Source organism: Oncorhynchus tshawytscha, linkage group LG34, assembly GCF_018296145.1.
Source record: "Oncorhynchus tshawytscha isolate Ot180627B linkage group LG34, Otsh_v2.0, whole genome shotgun sequence".
Lineage (NCBI taxonomy): Eukaryota > Metazoa > Chordata > Actinopteri > Salmoniformes > Salmonidae > Oncorhynchus > Oncorhynchus tshawytscha.
Window position 1 is genome coordinate 9,509,688 of NC_056462.1, and position 18,508 is coordinate 9,528,195.

An 18,508-nucleotide genomic window follows, 5' to 3' on the forward strand; every position below is an offset into this window, starting at 1 on the left:
CTTCTTTCCTTTAGTCATCTGCTGCTTGACCCCAGGACCTGCAGCCTCTGCATCTACAGACTGACAAGAAGAGAGAAGGTTATTATCGGTACATGAGTTGAATTGGATAACAATGTGGTACTGAAGTCTCAATGTCCCCTATGGCAAATAAATGAATAGCTGAGGCCATCCTTTCTGAAATTAAAATGGGCCACATTTGATTAACTGTAATTTTGATGTAATACTATTACACAAACCTCTATCACGATAACATGCTGGGTTGAGGTTCCACTCCCCTCATCAACAGTGATTGGTTGGTCATCTCTCCATGTGTTGTGTCCCGCTGGCTTCACAAAGCTCCTGTGACCTCCAGTGAGATGTCCTTCACCTGAGAGAGTGATTGGGGGAAAAGAGGTGGTTAGGTTAGCTACTGTCAATGCTCAATGCTATATTGTACAAATGACACTGTCTACAAGTGGCAAGGATGTCCCTTCTTATAACTTCTTGATATACTATTTATTGATTGTGTTCCATGCATCACATAATTTTTTTTTGAGTATGACAATAGTAAATTCAGTAACTCAAGAATCTGGTTAGAATATGAATTTGTGTCTTTGTGTTAGAATAATGTATTCTTAATTGACCTGCCTGGTAAATAAACATTTTTTGCAAGATAGCTAAGTAATCAGGGGAACTATTACATCAGGCCCGGCCCAGGGCATAAGTGACATAAGTAGTTGCTTAGGAGGCCATCCACTAGTGCCGCCCCCCCCCCAAAAAAAAAAGTATAGAGTGCCTTGAGAAAGTATACACAACCCTGGACTTTTTCCCAATTTTTTGGTGTTACAGCCTGAATTTAAAAATTGACTAAATGTGGATCTTTGGGGGTCACTGGCCTACAAACAATACCCCATAATGTCAAAGTGGAATTATGTTTAAAAAAATATATATATATATATATATATACACATATACACATATACACACACACACACACACATTCAATAAAAAGTTAAGTAATAAGTATTCAAGCATAAATAAGTTCAGGAGTAAACATTTTCTTAACAAATCACAATAAGTTGCATGGACTCATTCTGTGTGCAATAATAGTGTTTAAAATGATTTTTGAATGACTACCTCATCTCTGTACCCCACACATACAGATAAGTGTAAGGTCTCAGTCGAGCAGTGAATTTAAAACAGATTCAACCACAAAGACCAGGGAGGTTTTCCAATACCAATATACAAAAAATGGCATTGAATATCCCTTTGAGCATGGCAAAGTTATTAATTACACTTTAAATGGTGTATCAATACACCCTGTCACTACAAAGATACAGGTGTCCTTACTAACTCAGTTGCCAGAGAGGAAGGAAACCGCTTATGGATTTCACCATGACTCCAACTGTGACTTTAAAACAGTTAGAGTTTAATGGCTGTGATAGGAGAAAACTGAGAATGGATCAACAACATTGTAGTTACTCCACAATATTAATATAAATGACAAGAGTGAAAAGAAGGAAGATTGTACAGAAACAAAAGAAAATTCTAAAAATATGTTTTAATTTTGTCATTATGTGGTAGTGTGTAGATTGGTGAGAAACAATTATAATTAAATCAATTTTAAATTCATGCTGTAACACAACAAAACGTGGAATAAGCCAAGGGGTATGAATACATACTGAAGGCACTCACCAGCCAGGTTATGAGGTAAACCACAAAATGTGACAACGGAAAGGCAGGCTTCATCAGCGCTGCACACACCACTTTGCAATCTGGAGGCATTTTGTATGTATGCAGTATGCATCTTGAAAACATTTTATATATCCCCCCCCTGGCAAAATGTGTAGAATTGCAGGAAATTAACTCTAAAATGTCCTCTGCCTTAACTTTTGTGTAGGGCCCCCAAAAGGCTAGGGCCAGCCCGACCCGCCGGAAAACGTGTGGCGAGACAGCATTTGCTCCAATACTTTAATACCTTCCAAGCAGCAGCAACAAATGTGTTTACCAGACATATTCATTAGTTTATGTCATAGAAAAATGTTTTTCAACTGAAAAGAAAGCAGCCGTTTCTTATTGGACAAGCTTACATAGTACCTCCCCCAATTTCAGCATATTTTCCCCTGTTTGTCTAGTGAGGAGGTAGCCCCCACACTTGCTGTGACAGGTGGATTCACTTGTCAGTCACAGTGGTCGCCTAGCTACAGCCTACAGAGCCTCATCAACCACGCCTCTCAACAACTAGTCTGGTTGCACCAGCACCTCGTCAAAGACAGTACAGTATGAAGATAGGCAGAAACTGTTTCTCCAATAGAAATCCCTGATCACGCTTGTAGGCGATGTCATTGCAACGTTGGCTAGCTTTACTCATGCACAGAAACATGTCATCGGTTCTAACGGTGGTCACGCGCTGTCAAATCAAAGACACTACTTTGATCTAAAGTTGTGTTTGTTCTCTTATCGAATTCTCAAACCCCGGCCTAGTCTGTTTGGTCTGCTTCGCAAGGGTTCCCGGAAGTCTCGCAATGTAGCGTCTCGGTTTAGAAACTGTGACCTCGTTGTTTGGCTGTCCTTGCTATCATGGATCATTGGGACGGCCCTTACCCCCATTAAAGTTGAACGTTAAAATGGTTAGGACTTGAGGCTAGGGATGTCCCAATGATTTCGGATAGCACTAACCATTGTTTGACTCGCAATTTGCCCCTGTCTTCGCTCACGTTCTGTGGGACCTGACTTTGTGGCTGTGTTATCTAGTGTCAACAGTCTTCTCCTGCCTGCCTCAAGAGAGAGCGAACACACATTTTCATGGAAAACAAGAGTATGTGTTAATAAAAGCAATTCAGTCGTTGTCCAAAACTAGGTACAACGATCCAATCTATAGCTATAATAGACTAGCTAGATAACATTAGCTAGATATGTTTATGCAGCCAGCAGTTAATATTGATTTTTAGAAGTGGGGGAGCCCTTTTTTTAATCCAGTCCGATACACTCCAAATCAAATTGCGCCGAATACAACAGGTGTAGACCTTACAGTGAAATAATTACTTCCAAGCCCTTAACCAGTGAAAGTTGCGCCCCTGATTTAGACTCACTGAATAAATGTGTTTGGCACAGGTAAAGAAGATGAAACGATCTGCTGCTGCTACCCAAGGCGTAGGGATACTCAAGTTCCTGAAAGGGTTAGTCAGCCAGTTTATTAGTACAGTAAACTTCGTTGGCATATTATTTTATGTATTATTATTTCTGGAGCAAATTCCCCTGTCTTAAAAGTAAAAAACCTACAAATTCCACCACAGAGCATTCTACACAGACAATATGAACACATTTGTCCAACCATAACAGATGGATAGCTAATGCAGAAAGAGAGAATTTATGGATTCTAGCACCACAATAACTTTCTCATACAAATACAGAGATAGGCAGCCATCAGTCTTTTTCAACGAGCTAGTCACGTGCATCGTGACCAAGGGTTGAACCCGAAGTCATTTAGAACTATTTTTTTGTTGTTCCGTTCCACTGTTCCGACCAGCAAAATAAATTACTGAACCGGTTCGACCCTAAGAAAAGTACCCGATTATATAGTTCCTTTCTGTTCATTTTTAAACCTATGAAATATAATTTCATTATTTTCCGGTTTTCTGTTCTGTTCCCTGAACCGGTTCCAACTTACTGATATGAATTGGTAATGCAGGTTTGGTTAGAATAGAGTGCAATAGAATGAGTCATATTCAATGAAATATACTTAATGAAAAGGGGGGTATTATTTTCAATTAAACTTGAGGAAATAGTTGATTTAATGATTGAATATATGGATTTTACAGGCAATCAATTCCTACAGTGAGCGCCAGGAAACCAACCTCTGGTGGGATGGATGGAGACCAGGACAACACAAAGTTAGTGTTTTTTTTACTTACAAAAACTGTTACAAAGTCTGTGTATAGTTTTAAATGTAACCCTGCCTTACATAAAGATAACATAATTAATCATTTCTGAAGAGCACTGTAATCAGACTAAGAAATAGGTTTGAATACATTAAATGAAGACTTTCAAACCTGTCCTGAGAGTTTCCAATTCACATGACCTGACAAAAAAAATCCAAGCCCTATAGTCATAACATAGATGAAAAGGGAAGCTATCTATAACAATCATTTGTCATAGCCTACGAATAGGACACAGAATTTTACCTGACCAGGAAAAACTCTAAAACAACCAAAGCGTATATATTGGATACTATCCAAAAACTGACCAAGTCACAATTCTGGGTAACATCTGAACACATGCGCAGAGGGGAACGGGACAACTTATGCAAAATGTACCTCTTGCCATTCCTCTGTATCGGTCGAGGATCTTGACACTACTGGGACGACTGGTGAGGACGCGCTCTCGCATTGTCCTCTCTGCGCGCTCCCGTGACACCTTCAGTTCCAGTAGCTGTAGTTTCCTCCGCAATCCCCTGTTTTCTTTCTGGCTTTGAGACATTTCTAAACGAAACACTGCATAGTCGTCGTCTACGAGTTTACAGATCTCTGCCACAGCTGCATTTGCTAGCACCTCCATGACGGAGGCTATTTGAGTGTGAAAAACCATACAGTTAGCCATTAGCGGCTACCTAGCTAGCATGACCTAGTATCAACCAGGTCCTGTCTCCAAGGCGAGTTAAAGACTACCTGGGGTAAGTATGTAATGCTGTGCAGTTAACTTAGTCATATGTTGAGTTCCAGGATGTTAATAAACGTCCAAATAACAATAAAACCGCTAACGTGGAAATGGTTATTGGTCACTGTTTACTTCCGTTTACTACTACTTCTTCGATGACGTTTAACGGCAGTTGACATCCAATAAATGTTGCATTACCGCCTCCTACAAGACTGGAGTATAACTCCCTTATACTTCGCTTGAAAAAATGGTTTAATAATAATACTACAACAAATACACTACCATCTAACACTACAATAACTCCACTATTTAAATCTATTTAGGCCTACCTCAGGCCAACAGCCTGAAAGGATGGGCCACCACCACTTAACACACCCTGTAACTCTTCTGATGTCAAGTCTCGCACTCATAAATACCTCTGCAGCTGCCACCACAACCTCCATTTTCTGCGACTTACGTTCCATCCCTGCAGTACAGTTGATAACCATTGCTATAAATGCCAAAAATCCAATCTTACTGAAACATATCACTTATTGGTTTATTCCTCTGTACTGGTACAGATCTATTACTCACACCACTCCTCTCAGGATCCCTTTACCCATCTTCCTCTACTTTCTTCACTGCCTCAGCATATGTGACTCACCACCTGGATTCAGTTTTATGTAGAAAATTTGAATTTTTATTTTTTATATTGGATAAAAGTAGAGAAACAGAGCTACAAAATGGTATCATACACAGCATTTTTGAGTAACAATGGGAATGTATTTCTACTTTGAAAGTTGATACACTTGTAAACTCACTTTTGAGAAAACAGCCTTTGAATGTTTTGGTACCTACTAGAGCTCTCCTTTGTCTACACCCATTCAGCATTGCTCACACCCTTCTTAAGCCAGCCCCACCCATCTCTTTAAGGATTCGCATGAGGTCATGTGCTGAAGACTAAAAGTGGTAGGTGCCTACAATAAGGAAAAATTCCAGGTAAACAGAAAGTGTCCAGATCAACAAAAAAATATATATATATTAGATGACGCTTAACCAGATACACTTGTCTAAATTGATTGGTCATGTGAAAGAAATGCTATAACCCCCAGCCACATCCAGTGGTGGAAAAAGTACTAAATGGTCATACTTGAGTAAAAGTATAAATCATTTCAAATTCCTTATAATAAACCAGATGGCACAATTGTATAAAAAAATGTAATTATTGCCAGATAGCCAGGGGCACAATGTACTTAAGTATCAAAAGTAAACGTAAAAATATAAACCATTTCAACTTCCTTATATTAAGCAAACCAGAAGGTACAATTTATATTTTTTTATTGATGTATAGCCAGGGGCACACTCCAACACTCAGACATTATTTTCAAACAATGAAAATCAAATGTTATTGGTCACATACATGGTTAGCAGATGTTAATGTGAGTGTAGCGAAATGCTTGTGTTTCTAGTTCTGACAATGCAGTAATATCTAACAAGTAATCTAACAAATTCACAACTACCTTATACACACAAATGTAAAGGGATGAATTTACACATTCCTTTGTCTCATGCCCGTCTGCACACTTCTCACACCTTGGACCCTCCCGCCTACACACTGCTGCCACATCCCCATGAGCTTGACATCTGTAATAACGGAATGTATTCGTCACAAAAGCTCGTACAGGATAACTTATTTATCCTAACATCACTTTGTTGGGCAAAGACTCAAAATCAACTCAAAAGAATAGATGATGACTCTTCTATTTAACCACTCTCGCCACCCTGTCTGCGTCGCACTTAACAACGAGCATCACAAACACCGGGAATCTTCCCCTTCAGTTGGTCAACTTTCACATTTACCGCTACCCCAGTAATCACTCCTTTCAATGGTGCCCTTTTCTTGAGAGCAAAACAATTCACATCTCTTGCCCCAATTTGTTTAACACAAAGCACCTGATCCGTCTGACCAGCAGAAACACAAACAATTATCAAAATACAATTTCTGGTTATCCTCACTGATTCCACAGGAACAAACTGTTTTCACCCACAAATGGATCAGCCAAAAGGCAAGGGTCCACTTTTTCCAAAAACTTCACTCCTACTGTCACAGACTCATCTTTATCCTGACCCTCGGTGCAAGCTTCAGGCTCCGAGAACTTCATCACACCTACCACCTCCGATACTTCGCCCTCATTCACTTCCATATCTCCTCCTGTTTTCAGCTCCCTCTGCTTACACGTTCTACCATTCTTCTTTAATAAACCATCTCCCTTTTTGTCATCCATTTTTAACCAACTCAAGCTCAACCTCTTCCTCCCTCTCTCTCTTAGACCACATCTGACTCTCTTTTCCCCTCCATTCCTCTTTCATTTTCCAAGTATGTCTCCTTATGATACTACTGCACTTCTCCTGACATACATCTTGTTTTTGCCTTCTCAAGGCACGCAATTTAACCGGCTGTCACAATCTCCGTACAATCAGCACAAACCCCTCGGGATGTAGCACTCAACAGTGCATCCCCACTTGCAAAGCAGCTGCTTGGTCTTGATATTTTTCTTTATCAAAATCTCTGCGACACTTTTCCATTTAAAAAAACCATGCCCCTCTTTGTCCCGGATTCATCGACTTGCTCAGACCCTGTGCCTTCCATGGTGACATCACCATGCTGTAAATGAATTAATAGATTGTTTAATAGAGGCATTACAGACCCGCAGTTTAACACCTGAAAGTTTGTTTGTTAACCAGCCATATTGACGTGATGTTATTAGCTAGCTCTCCAATTTGATGTGGCCCATCAATCAATGTAGCCTATATCATGTCTGTCAGCAACAATCGTGATTAAACACTCCTATAAACAATGTTGAAAAGGGAATGAAATTAAATGTTAGCTAACTTCCCTCGGTAAGCCTACATTGCTTGGGTCTACTTACCACTATATGTTTAGCCAACTGTACAAAGTTTTACATGGAATAATCAGAAATGTGTAGGTCTGACAATTCTCTTCAAGAGGTGATGATATTATGACCAAATAGTTAACATTTATTTAACAATCCCTTAAAAAAGGCACGTAGTTGTAAATGGTTTTAGCAGAGCGGTCTATCCTTGCCTTTTTTTTAAATTGAAAATGACCTATAGACCAAGAAAGATTTCCAAAGAAAGAGTTCCAAACCTCTGCCGATAACAGCTCATTTTCAGTTTCTCTACCCACTCAGACCACTGACAGTCCTAGCAAAATTCTTGAGAAATTGTTCTTTGCTAAGAAGTTCTTTGCCTCTTTTTGACAGTTCTAATTTAAAAACAAGCACAGTAAGGTATTTAGATAAAAATGGCAGCATTGGACCTTTTAAAAGAATGTGACAAGTCATTTTGGAATATCAAGTAGAGGTGCAAATGCATTCATGTTTAATATTTTACCCCAGTTATCACAAGCCCTGAAGCCTTCATGCCATTTACTGCAAACAGCTTGAGGTCAAGGACTGTTTGTAAAGATCTCAAACCACAAATTAAAGATTTAGATAACGGAGTTCACAAGCTTTTCTTTTTTAAATAACAAAACAGTTAAGAGGGACTTGACTTGAGCATGTTTTGGTCGTTGTTCCAGGTAGCCTAGCTGTTAAGAGCGTTGGACCAGTAACCAGAAAGAATCCCAAAGCAGAATAGGAGAAAAGATCTGTCGATGTACCCTTGAGCAAGGCACTTGACCCCAATTTATCCTGTAAGTCGCTCTTCATAAGAGCGTCTGCTGAATCAGTGGTTCCTAAACTGCGGGGCTCAGTCAGTCTGGCTTTCAACATACTTTTGAAAGTTGTAATAGTAGAATGCACAAGGTGACATTTCCAAATTGTGTAGTGCATCATCAGTATTCCTCTTGTCATGTTAGTCATTGCATACCTTAGACAGCTATTTAGAACTTGTCAGAAATGTCCAGATCAAGTAAGCCATGTCAGCTAACAATTTTTAGCCCATAGATTTTGTAGTAATGTTTGAGTCACTCAAATTTCACAAATACATATTAGACATGGCAAAATATATAGAATTGCAAGAAAATTAGCTTTAAAGAGGCAAAATGTTCTCTCCGCCAACAAGAGGGGTGTGAACAGTCTGTCATGAACAGTGCTTGTACCCATAGAAATAGATGTGGTAGGCGCGGGATGTTCCCCAATGTTGGGAGGTGGGGGTTGGGGCGGAGTTTGGGAACCCCTGTGCTAAATTACTTAAATATAAAAATGTGATGAACACAGTGACATGGTGACATATTTCAGTATAAATACAGCCAACTTTGTGTGTGTGGCTGAGTAAGTCAATTGTTGAGTGGCAATGTTTGCTACAATTGGCATAGTTTGCCTTAGCAAAGCGCTTCCCACACGTGGGGCAGGTGTACGTCATAACGCTCAGCCTCCCACATTGTGACCCAATGACACTCGAGGAGGTAGAAGCAGGAACCACCATCTTTGAGCTCCCTCCTCAAGCCATTGTTTGGGTGTTGTTGGGATTGTGTTATGTTATGGGCTAGGTTCTCCTTATATGTTCTCATGGTGAATGCCAATCCTGATCCTGTCTGTATTTGTGGGGTAACCTCTCGTGGACAGATTCATGTCTAAACAGCGAGAATCTGTCAATACTTGTGTAGAATTATGTGATTACGAGCAGCAGTAGTTCCTGGTTTGTGGTCTTCATTGATTTAAAAAATAAAAAATCAACATTGGAAATTTGAGAAAATTTGCCTGATGTGAGCCACGCCTTGAACAAAAGAGATCTCAGAAGACCTAAGACAAAGAATTGTTGACTTGCATAAAGCTGGAAAGGGTTACAAAAGTATCTCTAAAATCCTTGATGTTCATCAGTCCACAGTAAGACAAAATGTCTATAAATGGAATAAGTTCAGCACTGTTGCTACTCTCCCTAGGAGTGGCTTTCCTGCAAAGATGACTGCAAGAGCACATCGCATAATGCTCAATGAGGTTAAGAAGAATCCCAGAGTGTCAGCTGAAAGACTTACAGATATCCCTGGAACATGCTAATATCTCTGTTGACGAGTCTACAATACGTAAAACTCTTAACAAGAATGGTGTTCATGGGAGGACACCACGGAAGAAGCCACTTCTGTCCAAAAAAACATTGCTGCACATCTGAAGTTTGCAAAAGAGCACCTGGATGTTCCACAATGCTACTGGTAAAATATTCTGTGGACAGATTAAACTACATTTGAGTTGTTTGGATGGAACACACAACACTATGTGTTGAGAAAAAAAGGCACAGCACACCAACATCAAAACCTCATCCCAACTAAAGTATGACGGAGGGAGCATCATGGTTTGGGGTGCTTTGCTGCCTCAGGGCCTGGACAGCTTGCTATCATCAACGGAAAAATGAATTCCCATGTTTATCAATACATTTTGCAGGAGAATGTAAGGCTGTCCGCCAATTGAAGCTCAACAGAAGTTGGGTGATGCAACAGGACAACGACCCAAAACACAGTAGTAAATCAACAACAGAATGGCTTCAACATAAGAAAATACGTCTTCTGAAGTGGCCCAGTCAGAGTCCTGACCTCAACCCGATTGAGATGCGGTGGCATGATCTCGAGAGCAGTTCACACCCAACATCCCAAGAATATTGCTGAACTGAAACAGTTTTGTAAAGAGGAATGGTCCAAAATTCCTCCTGACCGTTGTGCAGGTCTGATCCGCAACTACAGAAAACGTTTGGTTGAGGTTATTGCTGCCAAAAGGAGGGTCAACCAGTTATTAAATCCAAGGGTTCACATACTTTTTCCACCCTGCACTGTGAATGTTTACATGGTGTGTTCAATAAAGACATGAAAACGTATAATAGTTTGTGTGTTGTTAGACTAAGCAGACTGTTTGTCTATTGTTGTGACTTAGATAAAGATCAGATCAAATTATGACCAATTTATGCAGAAATCCTGGTTCTGTGAGGAGCCTTGGACCAGATGACGGCAGGCCTTGACTGCTGTGTCAACTCAGATGGCCAGGTTCAAATTATGGGCAAAGCACCTAAGCCACAGATCTGGGAACTCTTCAAAAGCCTTGATCATGTTTGTTGCGTTGTCTGTGGTTATGCAGACCAGGTCTTTCTTGTTGATCCCCCACTCTTCCAGCATATTCTCAAAACTCCCTGATGTTGTGAGCTGAGTGATCTTCTGGGAAGAACTGTGTTTCCAGGCAGTTTGATTCCAGTTGCCAGTCTGGGGTGAGGTAATGGATAGTGAAGCTGATGTAGGGTTGAGACGACCCCTGCTTTCACTGGTCCAGAGGTCAGTAGTTGCAGCAAACCATGTGTCTTGAGCCAACATTTTTCCAACATCAGGTTTAACCTGGTTGTACAGGCTTAGGATTCAGTCTTGGAATTGATCAGTAGAAAACCCTTTTGCAATTACGTTAGCACATCTGAAAACTGTTTTGATTAAAGAAGCAATAAAATTGGCCATCTTTAGACTAGTTGAGTATCTGGAGCATCAGCATTTGTGGGTTCGATTACAGGTTCAAAATGGCCAGAAACAAAGAACATTCTTCTGAAACTCGTCAGTCTATTCTTGTACTGGGAAATGATGGCTATTCCATGCGAGAAATTGCCAAGAAACTGAAGATCTCATACAACGCTGTGTACTACTCCCTTCACAGAACAGCGCAAACTGGCCCTAACCAGAATAGAAAGAGGAGAAGGAGGCCCCGGTGCACAACTGAGCAAGAGGACAAGCACAGAGTGTCTGAAACTGATTTTGTTTTGATATGTTTTTGGGGAAGACATTTTTTTGCTTCCATGAGCTAGTTAGATTTGTTTTGACCAGCACTGTAGGCGCGCGGGACAACTTTACCAGCATCATAGCATACGTATCGATGAATCGTTGTGACTTATGAAATACAAGTGATAGTGATCAATGTGTAATAACTACGTAAAAATGAATTAAAGCGTTAAATTATTATGTGACATGCAGTCGTGTTCAGGTCCTGATTGGTCAACAAGCTTATTTGACGTGTATATTTTTTGACATGCCAAGACCCCAACGGCGTTCCATAGAAATCCTGGTTGAGAATGAAATGACTGAACAAATGAAAAACGAAACAGCACAGCAAGGTAGTGAAATAAATAGGTTTTGATTATGTTTTACTGTTAATGGGGACATACGTAAATGCCAACAAAATAACTTTTTGGTCTGTGTGGTGTGTGTAACCTTTAACTGGGCAAGTCAGTTAAAAACAAATTCTTATTTACAATGAAGGCCTACCCCGGCCCAACCCGGACGACGCTGGGCCAATTGTGCGGCGTACTATGGGACTCCCAATCACGGCCGGATGTGATACAGGCTGGATTCGAACCAGGGACTGTAGTGACACCTCTTGCACTGAAATGCAGTGCCTTGGACCGCTGCGTCCATGTGTGTGTAACTATTTAACTGTAATAGAATGCTTAAAGGCTTTTTTTTTTATATATCGGTTATCGGTACTGGGGGTTTTTTGTCAAGGAAAATATCGGTATCACCAAAAAATTTCTTATTGGTGCATCACTAGTTGTTACATTATAATTATTATTCACTCACACAGTCTATCATCTTCTGTGTTGCATGAGTATATGCAATGACCCCCATGCACAATTTACATAAATACAAATGAGTCTTAAGAAGACAGTGACAGTAATTGCAATGAACCCAACAATTGACAAATACAGGAGCCTTCTATAGGAGTCTATAGTCTCTCTCGTTGGAACACTTTTACAACCAAGTCGACGACTGACGGATTTTAACTTCACAAAATATGTTGGTTGGGTAACTAAACTACATAACATGTTATCGTGTGCAATGGGTGAATAGAGTCTGCAGACACACGACACATACAGCAGCAGAACAACGTGAAGTGTTTTTAAAAGACTAGGTAACACTGAAAGCTTCAGTTTACATTATATACAAGCTATTAGCAAGTTAGACAGACAAACCATGACATTTTCCCCCATTCCAAAGTCACCACATCATGCATAGAGCTAAAAGATAACTTAGCTTTGCATTTGCTATAAAGTAGCGGGTGGTGGTCACGAAGATGACTCAGAGATTTGAAGTGTTGATTTGAAGTTGTTTTTTGCATGTTCTGCAGATAGGGTGACCATCTTCGATTAAGTTTCCCTCAGCACTCTTGTTAAACGCAAAATACGACCACACTTCAGATTTGGTCCTCTTAGAAGGCTGAAAAATCTCTCGAGCGCTGTCACTGACTCCCGCCATGTTTTCACACAAATCAAAACCCACGTTGCATGCTGCGCCTATGTCAGACTGTTGCTAACTGCTAACTGATGCTGGACAGTATTTACTGATTTAATGATAATTATAATTTGAAAACGGTAATACCAACCGTTGGGAATTTTACCTTTTACCATGGTTTATCGTGAAACGGTAACCATTTCATCCTTACAAGGTAGCATATTAATGAGATCAGACGTGGTACCATAATATATACTGTTAGGTTCTAAATCAGGCCTGGGCAATTCCAGTCCTCGTGGGCCTGATTGGTGTCACACTTTTCCCCCATCCCTAGCAAACACACATGATTTTAAACTAATTGCATTTTTATTAACTGAATATCATGATTAGTTGATTATTGGAGTCAGGTGTGTTAGCTGCGGCTGGGGCAAAAGTGTGACACCAATCAGGCCCCCGAGGACTGGAGTTGCCCAGGCCTGTTCTAAATGAACCGAGTAAAAACTCACAGATGATTATTAAAGCTAAAACCACATTTATTCACCCAATGGGTCAGACAGCTGAACAGACAGACATGTTCCCACCAGCACAAATATATATACCCCAATTTAGGTGAAGTCTCCTCCTTTCCTCTAGACATGACATCTTTATTACTAGGCAGGAAGTTCAGTGATGTGGGTAATAAACTGTTCCTTCTCCCTTAAATGTGACCCGACCTGTCCCAGCCCCATTCCTCACTAAACCACATCTCCCCCCCCCCCAAAAAAAATCTTTGGAGGGAGGTGAAAGTCCGTGTTGCCCAGCAACAGCCCCAAAACATCACTGCTCTAGAGGAGATCTGCATGGAGGAATGTCAAAATACCAGCAACAGTGTGTGAAAACCTTGTGAAGACTTACAGAAAATGTTTGACCTCTGTCAACAAAGGGCATATAAAAGTATTGAGAAACTTTTGTTATTGACCAAATACTTATTTTCCACCATAATTTGCAAATAAATTCATTAAAAATCCAACAATGTGATTTTTTTCTTTCTCATTTTGTCTGTCATAGTTGAAGTGTACCTATGATGAAAATTACAGCCCTCCTCTTTTTAAGTCAGAACTTGCACAATTGGTGGCTGACTAAATACTTTTTTGCCCCACTGTAGATTACTGGAACCATTGTCCTGTGGTCTGATGAGACCAAGATAAACTTATTTGGTTCAGATGGTGTCAAGCGTGTGGCGGCAAGCAGGTGATGAGTACAAAGACAAGTGTGGCTTGCCTACAGTCAAGCATGGTGGTGGGAGTGTCATGGTCTGGGGCTGCATGAGTGCTGCCGGCACTGGGGAACTACAGTTCATTGAGGGAACCATGAATGCCAACATGTACTGTGACATACTGAAGCAGAGCATGATCCCCTCCCTTCGGAGACTGGGCCGCTGGGCAGTATTCCAACATGATAACGACCCCAAACACACCTCCAAGACGACCACTGCCTTGCTAAAGAAGCTGAGGGTAAAGGTGATGGACTGGCCAAGCATGTCTCCAGACCTAAACCCTATTGAGCATCTGTGGGGCATCCTCAAACAGAAGGTGGAGGAGTGCGATGTCTCTAACATCCACCAGCTCCATGATGTCGTCATGGAGGAGTGGAAGAGGACTCCAGTGGCAACCTGTGAAGCTCTGGTGAACTCCATGCCCGAGAGGGTTAAGGCAGTGCTGGAAAATTATGGTGGCCACACAAAATATTGACACTTTGGGCCCACTTTTGTTGCCAGCGGTTTAGACATTAATGGCTGTGTGTTGCGTTATTTTGAGGGGACAGCAAATTTACACTGTTATACAAGCTGTACACACTACTTTACATTGTAGCAAAGTGTAATTTCTTCAGTGTTGTCACATGAAAAGATATACTCAAATATCTACAAAAATGTGAGGGGTGTACATGTCATATATCAAACAATGGCTGTATGCAATATTCTACCCAGGAATATTCAACACAGATCTCTTACTTTCATTATTCCAAATGCATCTGGGGATCTTTTCTGCAGACAATGAAAATTAATCTGTCTTTAATGCAAGGTTTGATCGAAAAGTCAGAAGCTATCGAGTGCAATGGGTACTTTCTATGTTATAAAGTGGAATGGTTTTTCTGCTGGTGTATCCGGAGGTAGCTCCTCTCTGAGAACCTCTTCCCGCAGTGCGTACAGGCAAACAGCCTTTCTCCCATGTGGACCTTCAGGTGCATCTTCAGCTGGTTCTGGTGGGTGAAACTCTTCTCACACTGGGGGCAGCTGTATGATTTGTCGCCTGTGTGGACCCTTTGGTGCCTTTTCAGGCTGAAAGAGTGGGAGAAGCACATATGACACTGGGTACAGCTGAAGGGTTTCTCTCCTGTGTGGACCCTCTGGTGCCTCTTCAGGCTGCCAGCCTCAGCAAAGCGCATGTGACACTGGGTACAGCTGAATGGTTTCACCCCTGTGTGGACCCTCTGGTGGATCTCTACCTTCTGGGGGCAGCTGAAGCCTTTGTTACAGAACATGCAGAGGAACCGCTTCTCTTTGATATTGCCTGATGTGGCTCCCCCTCCCTGAGTCTGGGCTGTAGCCCTGTCGTTTGAGTTCAATACTTGATCGAAAAGGACCCGGCTGTGTGAATCGGAAGGCCCCATTGACGTGGACACTGGGTTGCGATCCCTGAAAGCATGTGGAGGGGAGTGGGTCGTCTCTAAGTTCTCCGTGTAATCTAAGAAATCTCTGCCTTGTGAGTGTCCTTCTAAGTGAGTATCAGCTGCATTCCATGTCAGAGGAGCGTTGCCCTCCACTTTCACCTCATCTACCACTATAACCTCCCCTTTCTTATCTAGGCACCCTTCAGAGTATACACCACTACTGTACTGGTTCCAGTCCCCTCTAGACAGATCAGTCTGTCTCTCTAAACCCAAGGATATGTTGACAGGGTCCATCTCCGTAGCGTAAGAACAAGATGAATCACCACCAGTGTCTAACGTGTCACCATCATCATCTCCATGGGAATTAACCGTCCTCTCGCTCTGGTGAAATACCGGTAAATACTCTGAGCCAGGAGCAGGAGGACAGCCCGGTCGCTCAAGCCCCACTGGGTCTGATCTGTGGTCAGATCCTGTGTGTAAGAGCCTGTGTGGTACAGTTAAAGTCTCTGTGTCTGTCTCTGACTTGAGGACGGCGTTCGGCATTCCACTGACCTCCATGATGCTGCTTTGGATCCTGGGCGGCGCTGGAGCAATGGTAGGGTCTCCAGTCTGGATGTCTCTGCTGTGCCGTTGGTCCTCCTCTCCTTCAGACGTTTCCTGCTTGACCCCAGGACCTGCAGCCTCTGCATCTGCAGACTGATACAAGAAGAGAGGTTATTACCGGTACATGAGTTGAATTGGATAACAATGTCATAGGGAAGTCTCACAAGCTCCCCTATGGCAGACAAATTAGTCCATGTAAGCAAGTGAATAGCTGAGGTGAGCCCTTCAGAAATAAATGTTGCACATTTGATTTACAAACTCTCCTTTTTAATGCAACAAAATTACACTAACCTCTATCATGATAACGTGCCTGGTTGAGGTTCCACTCCCCTCATCTATAGATATGGGTTGGTCATCTCTTAACGCGTTGTGTCCCGCTGGCTTCACAAAGCGCCTATGGCCTCCAGTGAGATGTCCACCTGAGAATGATTGGGGGAAGAGGTGGTTAGGTACTGTTACTGCTCAACAGTATATATTGTACACTATTGACACTGTATAGAATTGGAAAGGATGTTAGGTAACACTTCGTATAACTTCTTTATATACTATTTGTTTTCGATTAGTAAATAATCGAAACGGCAGTAAATCAAAAATCTGGTTAAAATATGAAAGTGTCTGTGCTAGATCGACAGTTAGTAATCAGGGCAATTAATGTATAGTGTCCAAAAACTGACCAAGACCCAATTCTGGTTAACCATATGTGTGTAACAAATCTAGTGACACATGCACAAAGTGGAACGGGGCGACACGCCCTGTGCTCAGCCTTCTGCAAAATGTACCTCTTGCCAATCCTCTGTATCGGTCGAGAATATTGACACTTCTGGGAGGACTGGCGAGGACGTGCTCTCGCCTTGTCCTCTCTGCGCGCTCCCGTGCCATCTTCAGTTCCAGTAGCTGGAGTTTCCTCCGTAATGCCCCGTTTTCCTTCTGGCTTTGAGAAATTTCCAAACGAAACACTGCATAGTTGTCGTCTACGAGTTTACATATCTCTGCCACGGCTGCATTCGCTAGAACCTCCATGACGGAGGCTATTTGAGTGTGAAAAACCATACAGTTAGCCATTGTTTGCTAACATGAACTGCTACATAGCTTAGTTACCTAGATAACATCTATCAACCAAGTCCTGTCTCCAACACGAATTAATGACTACCCGGAGCAGGTATGTGATGCTATGCAGTTAAATTAGTCATTTTGAGTTCTGTGGAGTTAATATCTAAATAAAAACGCTATCGTGGAAATTGTTCTTGGTCATGTTCACTTCCAATTCCACTTCTTCTTTACATTTCCATTGGCGAATCGCAACCAACTGAAATGTGTATATACCGCCACCTACCGTAGTGGAGTGTGAGGACGGTCACGGTCTCCCTACTCCTATTCTATAACTCTGAATTTCTAATAAAATAAAATTCCCTACAAACCTCACTACCCCCCCCTCTAATCAAAAACATCTTTCTACATCATAATACATGCTCAACCCTTCTCTACCATACACCCACCACACATTCCAGTACCATGTTTCCCGATTAATTTCAAAGAAGGATTCAATCCCGTATGCCCCAATCTCATTCTGCACAACATAACTTCCTCCCTTATATTCCAATTACAAGACACTATCTTCTTGTCTCAGACCAACTCTTGTTATCGCCCTCTGAACAATCTTCTTGACCCTAAACCAACCACTTCTAGACAGGTCACTCAACCGAGACTGCTCTCCTCTGTGTCACGGAGGCTCTCCGCACTGCTGTCCTCTGTTCTCATCCTCCTATATCTATCCTCTGCATTCGACACTGCAAACCATCAGATCCTCCTCTCCACCCTCTAAGGGCTGGACGTCTCAGTCTCTGTATACTCTTGGAATGCATCTTACCTGGCAGGCCACTCTTGCCAGGTGACGTGGAGAGGATCTGTGTTTGCACCGCATACTCTCACTACTGGTGTACCCCACTGCTCGGTTCTAGGCCCTCTTCTCTGTGTACACCAAATCACTCACCTCCTTCATATTCTCACATGGTCTCCCCTATCATTGCTATGCGGATAACACTAAACTACTTTCCCCCCCCCACCCCCCCACCCCCCTTCTGACACCCAGGTGGCAGCACGTATCTCTGCTTGCGAGCACTATTATTCTGTAAAAAATAATAAAAATAAAGAAAAACCCTGGAATGAGTAGGTGTGTCCAAACTTTTGACTGGTACTGTATAGAGAAGACAGGCAGGGTGAGTGTAGACCGCTGTGTGTCCTATGCAATGAGTTGTTAGCTAATGAGAGCATGAAACCCTCAAATGAAAGGGCATCTGAACACCAAGCATCCAAGCAATAAAGACAAGACAGCTGACTTTTAAAAAAGCCAATGTCAATATCTGGAGGCCTCACAAGATTCATTAAATAACGTATGCACGGTACAAGAAAAGGCACTTTGCACATCATACC

At 41.8% G+C, this 18,508-nt stretch overlaps 2 protein-coding genes across 2 annotated transcripts in view; both read right to left on the bottom strand.

Annotated features, from left to right (window-relative positions):
• Positions 1 to 264, bottom strand: part of LOC121841793 (early growth response protein 1-like) — a 52,475-nt gene extending 52,211 nt beyond the window's left edge. Inside the window, exons 1-2 of the mRNA XM_042311950.1 lie at positions 237 to 264; positions 1 to 60 (exon numbers count right to left, since the gene is read on the bottom strand). The exon at positions 1 to 60 is cut by the window's left edge and continues 117 nt beyond it. Of these exons, the coding sequence (XP_042167884.1) occupies positions 1 to 18 (18 nt within the window). The 5' untranslated portion in view covers positions 19 to 60; positions 237 to 264. The remainder of the gene's footprint in view (positions 61 to 236) is intronic.
• Positions 265 to 14,650: 14,386 nt separating this feature from the next.
• Positions 14,651 to 17,379, bottom strand: LOC112231608 (zinc finger protein 236-like). The gene is made up of 3 exons (XM_042311918.1): positions 16,858 to 17,379; positions 16,370 to 16,497; positions 14,651 to 16,171 (listed from the first exon to the last, which is right to left on the bottom strand). The coding sequence occupies exons 1-3, from the start codon at positions 17,138 to 17,140 to the stop codon at positions 14,936 to 14,938; spliced, it is 1,647 nt and encodes a 548-aa protein (XP_042167852.1). The 5' UTR covers positions 17,141 to 17,379; the 3' UTR covers positions 14,651 to 14,935.
• Positions 17,380 to 18,508: the final 1,129 nt, after the last annotated feature.

Bases quoted from the DNA above. Each gene is read 5' to 3' on its own strand.
- LOC112231608 (XM_042311918.1), bottom strand. From the start codon at position 17,140: ATGGCTAACTGTATGGTTTTTCACACTCAAATAGCCTCCGTCATGGAG. The intron at 16,498-16,857 runs GTACATTTTGCA...AATCATTCTCAG, and splicing joins ATACAGAGGATTGGCAAGAG to GTGGACATCTCACTGGAGGC. The intron at 16,172-16,369 runs GTTAGTGTAATT...TTCTTGTATCAG, and splicing joins GGCACGTTATCATGATAGAG to TCTGCAGATGCAGAGGCTGC.